General features: G+C 42.0%; 1 protein-coding gene across 4 annotated transcripts; it reads right to left on the bottom strand.

Annotated features, from left to right (window-relative positions):
* CCNA1 (cyclin A1) lies at positions 4,819 to 14,027 on the bottom strand. 4 transcript variants are annotated; one of them, XM_005668339.3, is made up of 9 exons: positions 13,851 to 14,027; positions 13,207 to 13,395; positions 10,106 to 10,352; positions 9,795 to 9,919; positions 9,119 to 9,342; positions 7,390 to 7,594; positions 6,377 to 6,490; positions 5,399 to 5,532; positions 4,819 to 5,085 (listed from the first exon to the last, which is right to left on the bottom strand). In XM_005668339.3, exons 2-9 carry the CDS (start codon positions 13,369 to 13,371, stop codon positions 5,034 to 5,036), a joined length of 1,266 nt encoding a protein of 421 aa, XP_005668396.1. In that variant the 5' UTR covers positions 13,372 to 13,395; positions 13,851 to 14,027; the 3' UTR covers positions 4,819 to 5,033. The 4 variants fall into 4 exon arrangements, with proteins under 4 accessions (XP_005668396.1, XP_013835904.1, XP_005668398.1 ...); XM_013980450.2 differs by having other exon boundaries at positions 13,207 to 13,392; positions 13,851 to 14,001; XM_005668341.3 differs by having other exon boundaries at positions 13,687 to 13,999.

The following is a 22,928-nucleotide window of genomic DNA, read 5'->3' as shown; positions in this document are numbered from 1 at the left end:
AATCTCTAGTTGCATCTGTGTTGCTGCAAATGGCTTATTGGTTCTTTTTTATGGCTGAGTAGTATTCCATTGTGTATGTGTACCACACCTTCTTATCCATTCATCTGTAGGGTGGACATTTAGGTTGTTTCCATGTCTTGGGCTATTGTTGATAGTGCTGCTATGAACATAAGGGCGCTGTATCTTTTTGAATTATAGTTTTGTCCAGATATATGCCCAGCAGTGGGATTACTGGATCACATGGTAGTTCTATATTTAGTTTTCTGAGCAGCCTCCCTACTGTTTTCCATAGCGGCTACACCAACTTACATCCACACCCTCTCCAGCATTTGTTATTTGTACGCTTATTAATGATGACCATTCTGATTCATTTGAGGTAGTACCTCGTTGTAGTTCTGATTTGCATTTGTCTAATAATTAGTTATGGTGAGCATATTTTCACGTGCCTATTGACCATCTGTATGTCTTCTTTGTAGAAATGCATATTTAGGTCTTCTGCCTATTTTTGATTGGGTTATTTTGTTGTTGTTGTTGAGTTCTACGAGCTGTTTATATATTTTGGAAATTAGCCCTTCTCAGCCACAGTGTTTGCAAACATTTTCTCCCATTCCAGAGGTTGTCTTTTTGCTTTTTTTATGATTTCCTTTGCTGTGCAAAAGCTTGTAAGTTTGATTAGGCCCAGTCTGTTTTTGTTTTTATTTCTGTTGCCTTGGGAGACTGAACTAAGGAAACACTGGTATGATTTATGTCAGAGAATGTTTTGCCTGTGATATCTTCTGGGGGTTTTATGATATCTTATATTTTAGTCTCATGTTTGTCTTTAAGCCATTTTGAGTTTATTTTGAGGTATGGTGTGAGGGTGTGTTCTAACTTCATTGATTTACGTGAAGCTCTCCAACTTTCCCAGCACCACTTGCTGAAGAGACTATTCCCATTTTATAGTCTTGCCTCCTTTGTCAAAGATTAATGAACCTCAGGTGTCTGGGTTTCTTTCTGGGCTCTCTATTCTGTTCCACTGATCAATAGTCTGTTTTTGTGCCAGTATCACACTGTTTCGATTACTGTAGCTTTGTAGAATTTTCTAAAGTCTTGGAGAGTTAGGCCTCCTGCTTCTTCCTCCCTCCCTGCCAAGATTGCTTTGGCAATTCTGGGTCTTTTATGGTTCTGTTAAATTTTAGGCTTATTTGTTCTAATTCCGTGAAAAATGTCATGGATAATTTGATGGGAATTGCATTAAATCTGTTGATTGCTTTGGGTAGTATTGCCATTTTTAACGATATTAATTCTTCCAATCTAGGAGTATGGGATATCTTTCCATTTCTTTGAATCCTCTTTAATTTCCTTCATTAGTCTTTTATAGTTCTTAGGTCTTTCCCCTTCTTGGCCCTTTTTTTTTTTTTTTTTGGATGCAACTTTAAAAGGTTTTGGTTGTTTTGGAAGGTTGTTTGTTTGTTTGTTTTTAACATTCCATTTCTGCTATGTCATTGTTAGTGTAAAGAAGTGCACCAATTTCTGTCATGGTAATCTTGTAGCAGGAAGCACATTTTAGATGACACACGTTTGAAACCAGTACTCTGAAGATTGAGATACTCCAACCCCACAAGTTGATATCTGACTGCAGTTCTTTCATTGTAGACTAAACTGAGGAAAGACAATTCTCCCCAGTTGATCCTGTTCTCTCCCCAGCACCCGATCCAAACATTCACCTGACCTCTAATCTCCAGTTCAGTTTGATGCTGGGGCAGCAGAGCAGACACCCTAATAATAGTTTTCTTTTATTCTTGGGTCTTTAACTCCGGTATTGGCCACTTGGCAGAGGGGAGAGAGAGGGCATATATACAACAACTGCACCCAGCTGCAGATTTCGTGCTGGGATTGTGGCCCTTGGCATCCCCCTCTCCCTTTGCTCACCTACCAAGGGGAGAACAGTTGGTATTGTCTTTGCATGTGGTAGCATAAGGATGGATGTCAGCAATGGAGACAAGCCCCTATTCCTACACTTCCTCTTATGCTGCAGGGAAAGAGCAACCAAAGTGAAGATCAAACATGGGAGAGTGGGGGAGACATTTAGTTAATGTGATTCTGAATCAGTTGAGAATATTTATGTATTTGCAGTGTATGGCTGAAACTACAAAATAACCAGCCAATATTCCACCAATATGCAACCCGGGAACAGCCACACCAGTTATCTAGTCAATCAAGTTTATAGATAATAAATTCATGCAAATAATAACATCTTGATTGATATATGTAAATACTTATAGATGCTCTGCAGGAAAGCCAGTCAGCGTGATAGGAAAGCGACAGTGAAGGAACAGTGAGCATGTGGAGCCTGGTTGCACACCTGCCCCAGGAAGCAAAGGACCATAAGCACCGCCACTCAACTTACTTGCCTCAGAAAACTTCATCTTCATGATGGACACTCCATCCACTGACCCAATTTTAACTGATCCGAGTTCCCATGACCTTCTTCCCACGTTTCCTCTCCCTATGCTTTTCCCCTTGCCTCCTGCATCATCACACTAGCTAACTCAGCATGGGCCATTCCATTGTTTAAGAAAATCATCAATCACTAATCAAAGACATATTAGAAATAAACAACCCGCTGCCTAAAGTAAGCTCATACACATCCTGTGAGAGTGAAGGGAAGACCTCCCCAAAGTATAAAACAGTAACAGGGGACCTCGGGGACACAAAAAAAAAGAGTAAGAAAAGGACATCAAAGCTGAGGAACTGCTCTTTGCAATCAGTGTGTTGCAGGGTGGGCACAGGTTGTGTGCCAATCACTGGTCCCTAGAACACGAGAGTTAGGGTTTTGGACTCTATGTCCTGTAGCATGGTGTTGTGACCAAAAGTCAAGGTTAAATGTTAGATCCAGGTTTAGAAACAAAAGCCTCCTTTGCAAAATAATTCATGATGAAGGACCTATTTCTACAAGGTCCCGTCTGGCAGAAGCAAAACTTTCTAAAACAACATTACTAATGAGAGAAAATGTGTCGTGATCCAAAGTGTTGCAGTTCCAGACAGGCACGTTTCACACAGAGGTGATTAGTCCACTGGCAGAGGATGAGAGGATGCTTCCCTGGGTCAAGTCCTTCAAATCTTTATGGCTCAAACGGGACAAACACAGCACTTCTACCCTCAGAGTCTTAGCCAGAATTGCCCTCTTCCACTACCCCCTCGTGGGAAGGGCAATTTTGTGGTAAACACACAGCATACTTGCTGCATTGCCAAGTGCAAAAAGGAGAGGCATCTATGGGCAGTGAACAGAAACATACCCAGTCATAAGTGAGGATTTGAGACTACAAATTGCTAATTGCCTAACATAAAAACAGAATTCAGTATCAATACAGGTCCTGTATCCTCTTTGTGAAGCTTATGTAATAAACTGCAAAACACTTAGGGAAATGTTGATTTCTTCAGTGGAACCAGAAATGGAGACAGCTTGGGAATGTTTATTTGCAGGAGGAAAAAAAAAAGCAATGCCAAAATCTTTTGAGAGCTTGTGGGAACTTAAAAAAAAAAAAAAAAAAAAAAAAAGCCTTCATAAAATATGTAAACTATGGCTGTATTTTTACATTTATAATTTCATTAGCGCTCAAAACAAACATAAAATTTGGAGTTATATTTCATCTCCTTCCATTTTGCCAAACCTACCTGAGTCTAATATTTTCTATGCAAAGGAAATCTGTTGTCCTTGCCTCTGCGGAGCCATCGGGCTGAGCCCCGGGGCAGACCCCCGGCAGGACACACACAGCCACAAGGCTCCTGTGTCCTACTGGTCCAGGGCTGCAGATCTGGAGATTAGCAGAATTTCTATTCAATCCCCAGTAACTATCACTCTCCCTCCAGGCCAAGTCTACTCTTGATTTTCCTTCCAATCTTTAAAGAAAGTAAAAACAAGTGTGTTTTTGTTTCCATTTTCCTCATCTACTATGTAATTGCTGCTGAAAGGGCCCATATGAATGTGTAGTGGCTGAACTGTAGGATCCTGAAGAGTCAGAGCTTGAGCTGTGCTTAGCATGGATATTTCCCAAGGGATGAACATGAGGCACTGGCCTAATTATTCTCAAGTCCCATCCTATGGGAAATTTTTTTTTCTACCTCTCTGAGCATCTTCTAAGGCTGAAATATGTGCTTAATGGATGACTAAACCAAACCTGGACTTTGGCATAAAAATATCCCTTCACCAAAGGAGCATCCTACCCCTGACTTAGAATTAAATGTAAATGACCCCTCAGAGGTACTTGGCCACATCTAGTCCTCAACCCACGGTCTTTACTCCCGAGGGTCCAGTAGGAAAGCTCAAAGAGATGGTGTTGTTTCACATCCTTTCACTAACCTGCCTAGGCTTGGCCTTCACACTTTGCCAATTTATGGACTGCTGTATGAGAAGTGAAAAGTAGGAAGGAAATAAATCTCAGGTAGCCATGTACTAAACATAAAAATCTCCGGATTCCTCAGGACACTTAATCCTAATAGTCTGCCAGATGTCTAAAAGCATAGGGAAGCGCCTATTGTGGCACAACAGGTTAAGAATCCAGCTGCAGCGGGTCACTGCGGAGGTGCAGGTCCAATCCCCAGCCTGGCACAGTAGGTTAAAGGATCTGGTGTTGCCGCAGCTGTGGTGCAGGTCACAGTTGCAGCTCAGATTCAGTCCCTGGCCTGGAAACTTTCAAAGGCTGTGGGCGCAACCATTAAATAAATAAATAATTAAATTAACTTAAACCTACAGAGAAGCATTCTTGAAGTAGAGATGACATTTGTAATACTCCCAACCAAAATTCCAGGCATAGTCATCAGTAAATATGCTTAACATGTGGTCAGAAGGCAAGCTGTTTATTCTTTAGAAAATGTGAGACATATTATAAGCTACTAATATCTAAAAGAACCTAAATACATGTACATCTAAAAAATGAATGCCATCTATAACAAAGCAACACTAGTTGACCCGAGCTGCAGAGTGCTAGAAAACATGAAACCAATTCTGTGGATCTGGTGGTTAAGTTCTGAAAGTGCTTCAGTTCCGAAACTTATTGTAGAGGAAGGACTGCGGGTGGTTCCATGAGAGACACATGCATGTACCTGAAACGAGACCCAAAGCAAGTTCAGCACGAGCCAAGGACATTGGTTTCGCAAAACCTCACAAAGGCCAAAAACTTTCTAGTGGTTTTAACAGAAAGGAAGGAGCTGGCTGGCGAGATGGACTGCAAGCTGACCAATTATAAACCTAAACGATTATAAACCCTCAAAAACGATTTTCTTAATTTGACATGCTATCCTACTTGTCCAGCCTAGCACCAGATAGCCAACTTGTTCTGTTTTTAATTCTGAAATTACCATCACCTATTAAAGCTTTACATAGTTGAGCCCAGATAAGAGATTTTCAGGAACTTACTTTGAAGCCTTATACTTCTCCCTAATTGCTTGTTGAGGTCGGTGGGGTATACCAAGGCAGGCTTTATGCAGCTCACTCAGGCAAGGCACAATTTCACTCAGTGAATAGCCTGTGAACGTAGCAAGGGCTTCTGGCTAATCAAGACAAAAGACAAAAGAAAAAAACTGCATCATATAGCTTTATGAGCTATCAGAAATCTGGAGATCAAACCGTGAAAAAAAGGGAAGGAATCAGTAAGTATCCCTATTCATCTCAAAAGAACCCATAATCCTCTTTCAGAGACTGTAGAAATAAGATATTAGGACGAACAGGCAGAGTTCTAGATCTGCTCATATTATACAATTATAATGCTCAACCTTGGATAGTTTATTCTCTCATGAGCAGGATTTTTACTGGCCCCTAAAGAGCCTCCACTTACCTGAATACTCTATTTGCATGTAATAAGAAAGATTCTTAGCCAAATACAGAATAAGAAATAAGAATTCCAGTAAATAAAAGTAGATGCCCCCCTCTTTTAGCACAAAAATGAGCCTTCAAAATCAAATATTAGGGGCCTGTTTCTAATCTTGCCAACTGTCACAGGCCAAGAAGCAATGCTAACTTCTCTGTTCCCTTGAAAGCTTGATACAACCTTCTGGCCATCCTAATTAAAGCCAGGTTGTTTTACCAGAGGGGACAAGGCAGCATCTTTTGCCTTGAAGTGCTCAATGCTTACACTACAAGGGTTCTCCGGGCCTGCTTCCATTGAATGAGCCACCGCATCTCTTGGACTTTCTGCAACCTCTGCTCCCCATTGAGCTAAGTTACTGAGTCAAAGCCCTGCAGGCTGACCTGCAACACTCACCAGCATATTGTAATCTTAGTTTAATAAGGAACTCTCCCCCTTGGGAGGCAAGCCCATTATAAGCCTTGAGAGGAACTGAACAGATTTTAGATAGGCCTTGAAATTCATCTAGAAAGAAGCAGTTAGAACCTTACCCAGAAGTGCCTGTTCACAGTATAATTTGCCAGACAATAAGCAGCTGCAGCTATCAGTGAAGGAAGATATTTCAAGAACGGGTCAGCTTCAAGGAGACTCAATTCTGCTACGTACTAAGCACAAGAGAGAAAAATCTCATGGGAATTAGGAATATGAGTAAGGTTACAAGTAAACCTAGAAAATGTGGCATCTTTGTTCAATGTGCATCTAGTGATGAGCACAGAAACAGATGCTCAAAATTATTCACTGGGTTAATAATTGTTATGCCTCTCCACAACCAGAATAACATTTATAATAAATTTCAACATGCAAGTGTTTGGCCTACCAGTACAGCAGATGTGATGGGTTACTTATCCTAGTAGTGCAAGTTTATGCTGGTCAAGTAGCATTGCCCTGGCTCCTGGAGTGGACTAGAGCCTTCAACCAAAGGCAAAAATATGTCCATGTTAAAGCTATTAATTTATCAGGCAAATGAATGCAGTTCAGAGATTAGAACAGTACCAGCAGGAACTTACCAGATTTAAAGAAACATATTGGGAAGTGTATATGAACATCTTTAAATAGCATATAAATACCATATATAGTAGATCATTATAGATGGAAACCAAGTCTTCCAAACCAATGCTTTAGTGCCTTTAACTAAAGTTCCAGGACTCCAAATGACCAAATCGTGTTCCATTACTTAACATGTCAGGATGACATCAGAGCCAAATCAAACTACATTTATCGTGTTCCTATTCTGTAAACCAAAGAGGTATTGCTTGCATGTGGTCTGTACACAGGGAACAGTTTCCAAGCTTAAATCTGTTAAGAGTTGGGTGATTAGACAACGTGTGTCTGCCAAATGCGATCAATAGTGATGTCTTGTCAGCAGAAGTCATGTCTTAAAGTTTGCTCTCTTCCAGTTGCTAGAAAGCTTTTCTAGAAGGGTCCAAGGCAAGGAACTGAAAAGGAAGGAAAACTGAAGGAGTCTCCCTTTTTAACCAGAGTACTTGGAAGTCGCGCCACGTACCTTGGCCAGGTTCTCAGTCCTGACACACACACCCTGTCTTCTTAGGTACTGAAGGAGAAACTGGTTAGTGGTTGGTGCCGTCAGATTGAAAGCCAGGACCTTCAGGAGCAGGTGTTCCATTCTCAGCAGCTGTCGTTTTGTGTAAGTGTCATCAGTTATGTAGACAAACTCGTCTACTTCAGGTGGATATATTTCCTCATATTTCCTATGAAAGGGAAAGAGTTTGGGGAGGTAAATCGTGAACCTTGTGCCTCTCCCTCTTGTGCTGTCTCAACCGTGCTTGTTATGTGGCCCTCGGGGACTTAAATATCACTTAAAAATCACTGCATGGTTCAGGACTGTGAAAATAAGAGGAGTTTGTTTCCAGGACAAGACTATGACTATTATAAGGACACGTCGTACCTACTGCCAGGAGTAGTCAAGAAACAATTTCAAACTGGGAATTTAGGTTTTGGCCTCTGATATCTGAAAAGTTCTGAATGTCAGACGTATGGGTAAAATCCCTCTTAATTCTATAGACTTTAAACTGTTTTGTGAAAAACAATGTTATGTTGAACACAATGGTAGAAAAAAAATTCCTTAGGGTTTAGATATTTATTTATTTATTTATTTATTTTGCTTTTTAGGGCTGCATGTGTGGCATATGGAAGTTTCCAGGCTACGGGTCAAATTGGAGCTGCAGCTGCCAGCCCATGCCACAGCCACAGCAATGCTGGATCTGAGTGCCATCTGTGACCTACACCACAGCTCACAGCGACGCCAGATCCTTAACCCACTGAGTGAGGCCAGGGATAGAGCCCGCATCCTCATGGGTAGTAGTTGGATTTGTTACTGCTGAGACACAGCGGGAACTGTGGGTTTAGATTTTTTTTTAAAGATCATGTTCAGCTTTCTCTATTGAAGTAGCAAAAGATGCTGTACACCCAAGAGAAAGATGATGATACAGTGTCACTGTTACCAATGCTTGCTTTTACTTTTCTTTTGTCTTTCTGTAGGGAAATTTTTGCAAATTTTTTGGCATTAATAATAAGTATAATGTCGGAGACCAGAAGAATGGAAAGGAGACTATCACTTATCAGTAGGTCACTTATTTAAAAGAAGCTTAGCCACAACCCAGCCCTTTTTCCACGCAATTAGTATTGTTATGATTGACTGAGAATAATAGGAACCAGCTAAAATAGTTTATTCTCTGTAACCAGATAACCTGTGTTATTACGGGTCACTTGCTAGATCATGAAGAAGGCTTTTATATAACAAAATCTTTGTAGTTTCGTCTTTATAAATGACTTTAAACTCTTAATTATTCATTGCTGCAAATACGAATGGCCCAAATTTCTGATTGCCCCCAAACCAGTTTAATCGGATTGGGAACGTTCTATCTAATCTCAGGGGATTGGCACGCTACAGAGGCATTAAAGAACTTTTACTTGTACTAGAATAGAACCAAAAGAATTCACAACAAAATCGTTAAGTTGGATACTGAATCTGAGCTGATGACTGTCTTAGTCATACTGAACTTGTGTTTAAGAGGATCTTAAACATCTAAAGTGAAGAGTGAACATGTGGTGAGATGCAGTTTCTCAGTAAACACTGTAAAAATGATGATATTTCATCAAAGGAGGCATGCATAAGTTTTACTATTAAGGGCTGCATTTCTTCAATAAATAAGTCGAAATCAAGTGTTTTGACAGGCTGAAGTATCACATTATCTGAGCTGAAAAACACTTACGAAGCCAGGAGAATAGCTGCTGTTCCTACAAGCTGCAGCTTCCCTCTCAGAACAGACATGCACGAGAGAAACCTGTCCAGGAAGTTGACGGCCAGGTAGAGGGTCTCTGCCCGAAGCTTATATTCTTCTCCAACCTCAACCAGCCAGTCCACCAGAATCGTTCGCATGCCTTCTGTGATATCTGGTTGTTTCCTCATGTAGTGCGCTTTAGGCCGGTATCTCATCTGCTTGGGGAGAGAATTTTGATACTTAAATAGTTGCTATGATGGAAAGATCACTGATCACTCCACAGCACAGTTGCTACTTTTAAAAACCCCATGAGCAAAGGCTAGGAGGAAACTCAATCAAGAGCCAAATAAATCTCGATGATGATATGGAAGAAAGTACGAAATTCTGGTTCTGTAATGTCATTCATTAACAAGGAACTTAAACGGGGCAGGGGGGCGATAATGCTCATTTCAAGAGTGAAATACTTAATATACTAACCCTTTGAGTCTTAGATAAATAGTCCAAGTAATTGCTATTCACCTCCCAACTATTATTTTTCATACATGTTCGTAGTGTTTACATGTTACAAGAATGCCACTCACTAGTGGTTATGGCCGAGAGTTTATACCTATCTCAACATGAAGTGCTTGGGGTGCTGGGAATGGAAGGAGAAGTTGGGAGGACTCACTTCAGCTTCTCTAAGGTACTGATGAATTTCTTCAGCATATTCAGTCACATTTATCACATCTGTACCAAAATCTGATGCATCTTCAGACTGGGAGTAGAGAGATGAATCTACCAGCATAGGGGAAACTGCAGGGGGTTCAACATTGTCAGGTAAGACATTTAATTTAAAAACTAGTTCCATCCACTAACCCTCCATAGGCAGTTGTGGAAACCATTACTACTTGGTGGTTATCTTTTGCTTGCCATATGCTAGTGAACACTGCCGGCGATTACAAACCCAGGGTACTGTCAGCCATAGGTGCGTCAGATTACCTGTGTTAAAGTCCAACAGGAAGTGAAGGTCTGACTTGAATGTGCTGGTGTCTACTTCATAGGCATCCTCAAATGCCATCCCCTCTCTCCCTGCGCAGCTGTCTCTGTCCCCCTGCTCGGGCTCATCCATGTAGATGTCAAATCCTTGCTTGGCTGGTGCCTGAACCCCGCTGTCAGAGAGCACCTTCTTTCCGGCTGGAGGGAGGACATTTTCGGATCCAGAGAAACACCTGAGTGCTGTGATCTCCTAGAAAAGGGTTAAGGTTTTTTTGTTAGAGGCCATCCCATAGACCAAATAGGTGTTAAGAACTTGTGCAATTCAAACTGGTAGTCTGGGAAGATGAGAGGAATCTTAAATTGAAGTATCTGTGTCAGCCACTGAACTTCAGAAAATGAAGCTGCTGAAGAATGACTTTGCCATTTGTCTACATTTGACATTTGGGAAAGGAGCTACCTAAAATTTGTCATCTTCCTCACAGTATTTATCAAAGAGAACACAAGATTATAGAACAAAAAAGAAAAACTATAGCTCTCCTCTGAAGTGAAATAGGTACCACATATGGCGGGGGGGGGGGAAATGTAAATCAGTTTCATGCTTATAGCATCACAGGCTTTTATACCAACCCAGCAAGGTTCCTGCCACATAGTTACTGAGTTCCTATTGTCCTTAAATAGTTAACTTTTAGTCAACAAGCTTCTGTAAAATTCCCATTTATATCTGATTATTTAGAGATGTGATGATTTTAGAAAGGTATATACATAAATTCTCTTACAAGCCATAGAACCTTATTATAGGACATAATGAGATTCTAGAGACTGTAAAAAGTATAGCTAATAGTATTTTCTCAGCAAATCAGATGTGGGGTGGGAGAAGAAGAGTCAAGCATGACCAAGGTTTTAGGGTTGAATAACAGGAAAGGTGGATATTCCATTTGCTGCAGTGAGGCAGACTCTGAGAAGAACAGGTTGAGACCAGGGATGGCGTTTGATTTCACATAAGTTTGAGATGCCTACCATATGATGTAAGTGGAGACATCAAAGAGGCAGCTGACTGTATAAGCCTGCAACATGGCTAAGAGGTCCAGACAGGAGCTAAAAGAATGAGTCATCAACAGAGAGATGGTATTTAATGCCAGGAGACTGGAAGAGATTGCTATGGGAGTGAGTGGAGATTCAGCTCAAATACGAAGCCCTGGCACACTCTAACTTTTAGCGAGCGGATGAGGAAGGACCACCGAGGAGGTACAGCCAGTGAGCTAGGTTGGAAACCAGGCCCTGTTCTCCAGACTGCGTGAGAAGAAACTATTTCAAGGAGTGAAGAATGATCAACAATGTCAAATGCTGCCAACTGGTCAAGTAAGGAAAGGCTTGAGAACTGATTAAGAATTGAGTCAAAGAGAACAAGAGAAGAATCTGAGACACAGTATTTGTTCAATAAATCCTCGCATGCTACCCTGGCCAGGCACTGTTCTAAACACTGGAAGTACAGCAGTAAACCCAATGTCCCAAACCCTCATCCTGATGGAATTTACATAGACAAACCCTCAAGAAATACTGCCATAAATGGGACAGTTGCTGCAAAGAGCTTTGTAGTTGCAAGGTTTTTAGGAATGAAAAAAAAAAAAAATCACAGTATATTTTCATGCTTCTGGGTTTGATCCAGTGGAAAAGAGAAAGACAAGGTGATGGAATGATATCCTTAAAAAGGCAAAAGGGCATAAGGTGTGCTGCACACACGGGGCGTTCCCCTTGCATAAGAGCAGGGACACATGGGTTACGTAGCGGGAAGGGGGTGGCAGAGTATATGGTAGGTACACGGGACCATGTGGAAATTCTCTTCCGGTTACATCTATATTTTTAGGAAAATAGGATATAGTTATTAACTGAGAGTAAGGATGGAGATGGAGGCTTTCAAGGATAAAAAGAGAAGGGAATGTATAAAATAGGAGGTTTCTATAAGAAGGGTGCAGAGGAATAGAGTCGGGAAATGTAGAGGTATCGCCAGGCAACACAGAGCTTAATTGACAGTTGTGAATTTAAAGTGAGCTCAGTCAGCGTAGGTGTAACTGCCAATTCGTAAGAGGTTTTCAACTTCAAGTTTAAAGAAGTAAACACCACTAAGCACATTAAGTTTGTTAAAACCACCTTTACTCTGTTTTTTCCAACGCTTGAAACATTACTTTGGGTATTTTTCTCTCACTAATCAGATGTCACCAAAACAGATGACTTGAATAGTCTGTAGATGAGGAGAGGCTTCTGATCTGGTCTCCATCATGAATTTCTTTTCTTTTTTGGTCTTTTTTAAACCTCTCAAATTTGCTCACATATAAAATGGAAAGAACACCTGCCCACCTATGTCACTGTATGGTTGCCAATGTCATTCCACTACATATGTACACTACAGACTTAAGGCATGGTTATGAGAAGCTTTGTCTAATAACAGACTTAGATTTTTTTTGTTTAATCTCAAAATTCATTCTTAAGGATCCAAACTCCTCTTTTACATTATAAGTCTCTGAATTTGTTTACAATCAGTTAAAGGAAGTATCTCTGATCCGTTAAGTGCAAGCAACTAATGTCAGATGGCCCATGAGCTGTTTGCCCAACTGTCCTTAGTCAGTCCTGGAGAGAAGTCTACTTTCAAAGCACGCATTTTGAAGTAATCTAGGATAGGCTGATCCAATCCTGATTCTACACCATCACCAATGAACTTAAAAGTTACCCAGGATGCCTCAGGCACAGCCGAGATCAGTGTGGATACCGCTCCAATCTGTGGGAACCCCAGTTCCACAGTTTATTTTGGAGCATTCTCATTTCCTTTTAGCCCAGAACTTAAATGACTTTACGCATACTTACTCTAAACAGTTCCTAGGTTTCTTTCCTTGATATCGGAAAAATAACAGAAAAGTATTCAATATTTCTAGCTAGAAAAAGGACCCAAGAAAGAAATCTTTAATAAATCAAGGTCCCTCTAGTCCAGATTCCAGGGTTGAAATACTCAGGGGACGTCTGTAGGTAAAACTGCCAGAGAAACCCACCTCTCACCATGACATGAGAGCCCTTCTCAACAGGTAACCGTCCCAGCTCTTCTCAGTCGTTACCTGGCCACAGGTCCTCCTGTATTGCCCATTCTCGGTTAGCACCCCTAGTACTGTTCTTTGTGGTGGATCCTGGCTGAGCTGGGCTCTGGACATCATCTGACAGGCATCAGGACCTCCGGACACTGGAGCCAGCACTCTCCCGCTCTTGGAGCTACTGAGATGCATAGCCTCAGTCTCCACAGGCTACTGCTATCAGGGAAGGAGAAACAGACATGCTGGTTAGTCAACCTCTTCCAGCACGGGCTCCAGAATGCAGCAAATCCCCAGAAGAGAGAGCACTGAAACATATGATCTTCACTGCAGTTATTAGGGTTGAAAAGGCCTGAGCCACGGTGCAAGCGATCAAAGCTACTTTGAACCAAAACAGGGATTTGAATCTCTCCAGGCTTTCTTCCCAAACCAGGCTGACGGCTGGAAGGAGGAAGGCAGACCTCCACGGCCGGACACTAAGCCCCAGGTTAATTGGGAGTCCAAACCTACAGGTCTATGTCTTTTCCGGCTATGAGACTTATCCATCACCCCACCATCCCTCTGCCTGCAGTCGACCCAGGATACATCACTGTGGGAAAATATATCCCCTTCCCAAGTGACAAGAAGCGTGCTCTTCCGCGGCCCTCCTCCCGCAAGACATAAGACCCCAAAACCTGCTTGAAGCCCACAGCGGGCCTCGCTCGTCTCAGCTTTATGTCTTTATATATGTCTCGAACAATTGGCAAGTGCACACCAGGATTGGGAATGAGGGGCAGCCTAAGGGGGCGGGGGCGGGGCGGGGCGAGGCGGAAGGGGACCGAGGTGTTAATAGATTCCAGCCTTGGCGCCGGGATCTCAGCCTGGGCTGCCAGCTCCTCAGCTCTAATTATTTTCAACTCCCCCGCCCCCCGCGTCTGTTGAATCGGCCAATCAGCGGCGCTCTCGGGCCTCACGGGGGGGCCGTTTCCATGCCAACCGCGGCCGGCGTGCGCGATCCGGGTCGCATCGCTATGGCGACCTCCTCACCTGACACGCTCGGGGCGGACGCACCGCGACCCCTGGGCGTTCAGGGCTGGGAGGGACCAACCGGCAGCCGCCCCGGGCTCTTCCTGCGCTGCCCTGCCCGGGCGTGCCCGGGCGAGCGGGTCGCCGCGGGCACCCGCGCCCTTTCTGGCTGGCCTCCCGGGTCTGGCAGGGAGGAAGAAGGCCCACCCCGCGATGGCCAGGGTTTGGAAGGGACTGTTTCCTTGAACCCGTTCTCCCAACAGCCACTAACTCCTCCCGCCAACGTCTTTTCCTCGGCCCGCTCCTGAGAACCTTGGCTCGGGAGAGCGACGCGGGGCCCTCGGGGCTGCGCAGGCCGTGGCGCCTTGACCGCGCCCGCCCCAGAGCGCGGCTAGATCCCCTTCGCTGGCCCACACACCTACACCTTCTCCCAGAGAGAGGCCACATAGCTGCGGGTTGGCCCCTGGTTTGGGCTGGGGCTTCCTAATCCGTGGTGGCGGCGTGTCCTCGCTCATTTTGAGTCCTTGCGCACCAGAGGTTGCTCCTGGTCGGCCCGGGTTCTGGTGCATTTGGCCCGGCAGGGTGGGAGAGGAGATCTGGGGTTTTAGGGTCGCACGTGGTGCGGACAGTCCCCACGAGAGGTCTTCCCTGGCGGGTTCCGGCAGTCACGGCCTGAGGCGGGTCCAGGAACGCCGAGATAGTGGCCCAGGAAGAGGAAGGAACGCGGGTGGCAGCGATGGGGCTTGGGACGTTGAGGGAGAACGTAATGAGGCTCGGAACTGGGTTCGGGGCAGGTGGCCTCGCCACGTGGGGAGGAAAATCCTTGGATGGGGGTCCACCCGCAGAAGTTAACTGGCAAGGCAGGTAAAAGAGTCTTTAACGTTGTGATTTTTTGGAAAATATTTGTGTGCACATGTGTGTGTATCTGTGTGCACACACATATACACATTGCATATAAAACGTTGCTGCTTTTGTCTGCTTTTATTTTTTTAAATGCTCATCCCTAAGCAGACCACCAAAACCATTTAAATGAGCATTTTAAGAAATGATTAGCTGATCAGTTATCAAAGTTCCCCTCGTGGTGCAGCGGAAAGGAATCCGACTAGGAACCAGGAAATTGCGGTTTGATCCCTGGCCTCCGCTCTTTGGGTTAAGGATCCAGCGTTGCCATGAGCTGCTGGTGTAGATGGAAGACGGGGCTTGAATCTGATGTGGCTGTGGTATAGGCCTGCAGCTACAGCTCCTATTCGACCCCTAGCCTGGGAACCTCCATATGCCGCTAGTGCAGCCCTAAAAAGCAAAAAAGAAAGAAAGAAATGATTAGTTACCACCTTCCTTATTTTGAATGGAAGTAATTGTTAATATTACCCCCAAGAAAACCACTCCTCTGTTCTATCTTAATGTGTTCACCCAGCAAACTGTGTATGCATTACTTTAATGAGAAAATTGAAGTATTCTACTGAAAATGAGTATGAAAGTGACTGTTCAAATCAGATGTAAGAGGAAGTTGGGAAGCTTTTTGGAAATGGGTATGGATGCAGAAGGGGCACAGAAAAGGATTTTGTTCAGTATGAAACTAGCTTCTACCTGTTTACCACCAACTTTGATTCACTGGCAAGCAGCAATCCCTTTGCACCCTGAAATCCCTAGGCCTTTGAATATGAAGGCAACAGGGGAGCTCCAGCAATTTGTGGTAATGGATGTAGGCACCAAGGGCCTGGCTTTGCAAGCTGCCGCTATCTGGTGAAGAAAAAGAGCCTTTCTGCCTCGTTCTCGCCTTGTGCCCCTTTTGGAAGTCTTCCCCAGAGCCCTCCCTCATTTGGGGACACTTGTGATTTCTGAGGATGTTGAATACCTTAGCAGTGAACTCTGTTAGGGACCAGGAGCAAGTCTCACCAAGATAATTCTAAGCTAGATGGGACCCTTGGAGAATTTCATACCTATTTTCCCCTTCCTCCCTCATGTGAACAGCTGCAGCCTGATCCAGCCTTAATTCGGATATTGTCATTATTGTTATTACATGTTACCATCTTCTCTCTCCATCCACTTTGTTCAACTTGGCAAAAGGAAATGATAGATGGCCTATGATTGTATTGTTGTGCTGCCATAAAATTCCGTATTAAATCATTGTAGTCCTCTGGTCAGATCTTAAATTGGAGAGTGATTTAGGTGAACTGATATTTATGTATCTTTATGTGTGTGCACATATAAATTCAGGTATTTGTATTACTTGTGCAATACTTATGGCTTTCCTGAGTTTTAAAAAAAGATCTTCACTAAATATTTGAACAAGTAATGATTCACGTCCTAAAAACAAACTCACCTAATAAATAGATGCTTGCTTTTTATTAAAAATTTCAGGGAAAACCTGGCCTTATAATTAGAAAAAATAGAAGCAGAGAATAGAAAGGACTTTCTCACAAATTATGCAGTTTTAGTGAGATTCATAGTTTTGCTGCTAGAGCAAACTCAGGATTAGAACTCAAAGCTGAGTAGACTTTCAATGTCTGCATGTTTTACATAAAGTATTTGTTAATATATTGAGAAGCGAACAGTACGTCTTATTATAGATACATCTTTGATGTCTAAAATACTGGGTATAACTTATATGCTAATATAACACTTTCTTAGCTTAAATTACTTGATCAGCACTTCTCCTGATATTTGGTGCCTAGCTAGTTTTGATGCTGAGATTAATTTTCATAATAAGGATAACAGCTGAATTCTTTACTAGGGGTTTTTAAAACCCAAAAGTCTTATTAAAACTGACTCCTCCCCCATCCAAATTTCAATTCAAAGAGAATCTTTTCTGTTTGCCAGCAATTACCTGGTTCAGAAGCTGTTATTACTTCTATTCCGTTTGCTCATTGTAGCTAGTAATTAACCTCCTGTTCAGACATTTACGTTTTCATTAATTGGTATGAAATCAAGTTGATTTTCAGCATAGGGCTGAAAAAGTAGAAAATTCAGTTTCGTTTTGTTTTGTTTTGTTTTGTTTTTAAAGGACAGAAGTCCTTTTAAGGGACACATTTTGCCTGCGCATGGTCATGCCTTTGCCGTTCTCAGTATACATTTACATTTAGAATACAGCTATGTGGAGTTCCCGTCGTGGCGCAGTGGTTAACGAATCCGACTAGGAACCATGAGGTTGCGGGTTCGGTCCCTGCCCTTGCTCAGTGGGTTAACGATCCGGCGTTGCCGTGAGCTGTGGTGTAGGTTGCAGACGCGGCTCGGATCCCGCGTTGCTGTGGCTCTGGCGTAGGCCGGTGGCTACAGCTCCGATTCAACCCCTAGCCTGGGAACCTCCATATGCCGCGGGAGCGGCCCAAGAAATAGCAACAACAACAACAACAACAAAACAACAACAACAAAAAAGACAAAAAGACAAAAAAAAAAATAGAATACAGCTATGTGATAAGATGAGGGACAGATGTTGGGGGTAGTGAGTGATTTGTGACATTACAACGTTATTACAATGTCACAAATAGCTCCAGGGAAGGTGACTGAAGAACCAAGTGAGTCCAGTTTGAGAAGCAGCCAAAATTTCCCTCCTTAGGAATCATATATCCTCCGGTGCTGCAAGGTGGAGTCCTTTGTAGGTGACGGGTGAAATAAGTTTTCATTCAGATTTCTAAAGGCACTTTCTGTGAATGAAAATAGCTTGAATACATACATGAGGGTAGTCAAAGTCTACTATTCACTCATTTTACTGAGTTTTTCTTTGGCTGTGCCGCTGGCACATGGAAGTTTCAGGGATTGAACCTACGCCACAGCAGCGACCCGACCCACTCCAGTGACACCACCAGATCCTTAGCCTGCTGTGCCAAAGGGACCTCCCCGATATTTTTGAGCTTCCGTCTTATACCAGAGAGCAGCTGGATATGGGACAATAATGCAAAAGGATCCTTGCTCTCAACAAGCTCTTTGTTCAGGCAAGGAGACTGTTATGACGCTGCAGCGTAATTAGTGTTTCTTTCATCATGAGGGCACAGATGTATAAACAGGTACCAGTTAGAACTTAAAAAAAGAAGACTCCATATTGCTGTGGAGATTGGGAAGCAGTATCCAGACCTAATAAGAAAGGTGGTTAGAGTTTAAAAAAAAAAAAAATTGGCAGGACAAATGGTATAATCTATATTTATCCTAGAAAGGAGAGACCCAAAGCTCAAGAATTTCTGGCAATGTTTAATCCAAAATCTCGAAAGGGAGAGCAGTAAACCATGATGTCTCAAAATATCCCTCAAAACTTTCTCTCCTGGTTCTAGGCAGACTCCACAGCAACTATCTCATGAACCAGTCACCCTCCCACAAACTTGGGTGAGAAGAAGACGGTTCTGGTGGCTTTAGTTGCCATGAGTGGGTCCCCAGTCATAGGCTCACTTAGACATGCCCTGTTAAAATTAGACCCCGTCACTGCAGATTTGAGGCCACTGCAGTCAACATTTTGTGATAACCTATATGGGAATAGAAATGTGTTTATGTGTAACTAAATCATGTTGCAGTGCAGCAGAAATTAACACAACATTATAAATCAATGTACCTTAATAAAATTTTTAAAAAAGTAGGTTTCCCCAAGCTCCAAATCCATCCCACTCCCTCCTCCTCCCCCTTGGCAACCACAGGTCTCTTCTCCAGGTCTTGATTTTCTTTTCTGTGGAAAGGTTCGTTTGTGCTGTATTTTGCCTTTGGAATGGATTAGCAATGACATCCTGCTGTGTAGCACTGGGAACTATGTCTAGTCACTTATGATGGAGCCTGATAATGTGAGAAAAAAGAATGTATACATGTATGTGTAACTGGGTCACCAGGCTGTACAGTAGGGGAAAAAAAAAAATCTATTGGGGAAATAAATTAAAGAAAGTTTCACTGGGACAATAGCGCCATTATGGTTTAAACACTGAAAATGTTTGAGTTGCCAGATCTTTACTGAAAATCAGTCTATTATTAGAGGAAGTCAAAAATGTGGATTTTATCCAGTCTTCCCTTGTCTAAAATTTGTCAGATGACTCATATATTGATGAGGTCATTGCATCATTAAAGTTAGCTGGTCACTTATTGGCTATTTTTTTTTTTTACTTGTAGTCCTCCTTAAACCAGTTTTTCTGTGAAAATCAATTATTGTACCATCAGTTCTATGATACAGTTAATTCTATAAAATAGATTTCCTGTGTTACACATTTATCTCTAATTATCTCGATCTCTAACTGAAAATGTGGTAGAATCTTCACATCACCTGCCTGTGATTCAGGTTGTCTGGAAGAGTACCATACCTGAGGACAGGCTTACATCCTGTTAACTTTAGCAACTCTTAACTAATATTTTCTGCATATAAATATTTTTGTTAATCAACTCCTACTGCCAGTAAATCAGAGAATATTTGTAAAATATGTTTTGAATTGCCTCAATCCTTTTATTGCTCATCTGTAAATATCAATAGTGGTCATAACAAATAAATGATACCTAAACTTAGATTTTTAGAAAAATTAAGTTTTTCATGACAAAGGCCAAGGAAAAAAAAAAAAAAAACCTCCATGTCTTGTTGGAGACTTATTATGCCTTTTTTATTACTATCAGAACTTTCTAGCCTAAAGAACTTATATAGTCCTCACTTGTGAAAATTCTATCTAAATAAAAAAATATCTCAGACACAAATAGCTTTTCCCTGTAACAATAACGAGTCATGAAATTATCTGCATGTATATATGTTTTTTAGGCACCTAATATATTTTATAACTAAGTGAGGCAGCTTAGTGTTTTTGTCCATATTACCGGGATTATTTTTATCACTAACGAAACTTTGGCCTGGTCAACAGTCAGTCGAAACCACTGTGCCCACATGAAGTGCACTGTGTTCTGTATATGAGGAGTGAGTGCAACACATTTTAATTGTTGTGCTAGATATAGGAGTATATAAGTGAATAATAAAGAGTCTTACTCAAAGTTCAGTCTTACAGAGAAAGAAAACAAGTACACAAATGATTACCCACAAGGTAGAGTGAGGCTGTTTTCTAAGTCCAAAGAAAGCTCTGGTTAAAGTCCAGGTAAGTATTCAGTTAATTAAGAAAATCAGGAAAGGTTGTTAAAGGTGACTATTCTGTGTTTAGCCTTGAAATTTAGATCTGATTTTGATAAGCAGAATTTGGTTAGATTATTTTAGGGGAGAATATTGCATGAGTAAAGACACTGAGAAGGAAACACATTCTGGTGAATGCTGATGCTCTGTGGCACCTGAGGTTATAATAAAGGATACAGATTGGTGACAGCAGACAACAATCAGGAACCTTGGGATAACAGCAGGTGGGGTCCTAAGTGCCAGAGTAAGGAATGTGCTGGGAGACTTTTGAACAGGGGACTGACAGCATTAGAACTGCATTTACAGAAGAGTAATCTAAGAGCAATGAATAGCCCAGGATTTGGGAGCAGGCGGCGTGTTAGAAAACAATTGCTACAGGAAACGAAGTCCAAACCCAGGACCACGCTGTCGGCATAGAGACAAGAGAGGAGCTCAGTAAAGTCTTTACGGCCATGGAAGCTACATAGCTTAGCAAATGACTGTATGTCTGGTTTGAAGGTGAAGATGGAGGCAAACATAATTCTGCAACTTCTAGGTCAGGTTTGATGGAGCAATAGTATGGTTGACAGAAGTAGAAATGCCAGATTACCTGGATTCAGAGGAAAAAGGAAGAGCAATTTTAACGTTGGACTTCATAACGGAAGTATTTTCTAATACCTGTCCAGGACCACCAACTTTTCCCTCCATCTCCATTCCCGTGTATACATGAATTATAATATTGAACTTGAAGGTTATTTCATTTAATCTTGTTTTATACATGTGAGGACACTTGGATTCCAACATCTCTCTGTCTTTGAAAATTCATCTCCTGAAAGTGAAGTTTTAGAAATAAATTAGCACCCATGACTTCTAACTCCAGGATTTATCCTAAGAGAGTGATCATAAACAGCTTCAAAGACAGCAGCAGTCTGCATAACTATTATGCCGACATGTAAAATAATACAGATTTTAAAATAACGTACAGAAATGTTCATAATTTATGAGCTAAAATAGTGTTTAGTATAACGCATTTTTAAAAAATTTTTTATGTGCTTAGAAAAATCACCAACAATAAACACCAAATATTAAGTAGTTATCTGTGCATCATAGGATTAGCTGATTATAACTGAATTCATTTGGCATATTTATAGTTGCTGAATTTCCTATAATAAATAATTGATTTGGGTTTTTTTTGTATTTTTAGGGCCTCACCCGTGGCGTGTGGAGGTTCCCAGGCTAGGGGTCTAATCGGAGCTACAGCTGCCAGCCTACACCAAAGCCACAGCAACGCCAGATCCGAGCCATGTCTGCGACCTACACCACAGCTCACAGCAATGCCGGAGCCTCAACCCACTGAGCGAGGTCCCAACCTCATGGTTCCTAGTCAGATTCGTTTCCACTGCACCACACCAGGAACTCCATAACTGATTAATTTTTTAAAAATTATTGTTAATGAAGCAAATTACCATAGCAAATTAGAGGATCACACCAACAGCACTGTCCCAATAGAACTTTCCGTAAAGAGGAGTTCCCATCGTGGCGCAGTGATTAACGAATCCGACTAGGAACCATGAGGTTGCGGGTTCGGTCCCTGCCCTTGCTCAGTGGGTTAACGATCCGGCGTTGCCGTGAGCTGTGGTGTAGGTTGCAGAAGCGGCTCGGATCCCGCGTTGCTGTGGCTCTGGCGTAGGCCGGTGGCTACAGCTCCGATTCAACCCTAGCCTGGGAACCTCCATATACCGCGGGAGCGGCCCAAGAAATAGCAACAACAACAACAACAAAAGACAAAAGACAAAAAAAAAAAAGAACTTTCCGTAAAGAAACGTTCTATATGTTCACTGTCCAGTGCAGTAAAGAGTGACCAAGTGTAGCTACTGAGCATTTGAAATGCAGCCAGTTCAACGGGAAAACTCAATTTTTAATTTAATGTACTTTACACAGTCATGTCTGTCTAGTGGCTACCATATTGGTCTGTGCAAGATTAGAATATATGGTGGCTGAGAAGAGTCACAGGACACTGAAGCCTCATGGACAGTCTGCTTCTACTGTGTAAGCAAGTGTGAATGTTGATCTTGACTAGCTTCCTCCTAAATTATTCTTAAACCATAATTTGGGATAAAACGTACCAATAGATACTGACACAAAACAATCTATCCAGTGTAGGTTCTATGAGAAGCATTGACTTCACTATAGAGAACAAGGAGAATTTATCCAGAAATGACATTTTTCCTTGTTAAAATGAAAAGTTCATCATTTTCCCCAATCAGGAAATAATCCAGAGATAGAACCAGAACAGACAAACGATCAAGTTTGGATTTTGTTTATCTGGTCATTTAATTAAAATTTTGCCATTTAATTTTATAGATTATGCTATTTACTTGTACTCGATGAATGCTGGACCTATGAAATGGGTTTTTTGTTTGTTTGTTTTGGTTTGGTTTTGATTTTTGCTTTTGTTTTGGTTTTTGCTTTTTAGCGCCGTATCTGTGGCATATGGAAGTTTGTGAGCCACAGTAGAAACTCCTGGACTTATGTAATAGTTAATACGAATTGCAGCTTAAGCTTTGTTTTTTCTACTAAAATTGTATGTTGAATTCTGTGACCAAATGCGTACTCTCCTTCCCTAATTTGAGAACTCCCTCTCAGACTGATAGCAGTGTTTGTGGAATTTTCATCTCACCACCAATATTTCATC

Source organism: Sus scrofa, chromosome 11 (genome assembly GCF_000003025.6).
Source record: "Sus scrofa isolate TJ Tabasco breed Duroc chromosome 11, Sscrofa11.1, whole genome shotgun sequence".
Lineage (NCBI taxonomy): Eukaryota > Metazoa > Chordata > Mammalia > Artiodactyla > Suidae > Sus > Sus scrofa.
This window is presented reverse-complemented; position numbering and strand designations above follow the sequence as displayed.

Coding starts and splice junctions, on each gene's coding strand:
- CCNA1 (XM_005668339.3), bottom strand. CDS start 13,371: ATGCATCTCAGTAGCTCCAAGAGCGGGAGAGTGCTGGCTCCAGTGTCC. Junction 7,595..9,118: donor GCAGCTATTCTCCTGGCTTC/GTAAGTGTTTTT, acceptor TCCCTTTCATAG/GAAATATGAGGAAATATATC. Junction 5,086..5,398: donor GAGAAGTATAAGGCTTCAAA/GTAAGTTCCTGA, acceptor GTCTCGTTTCAG/GTACATGCATGTGTCTCTCA.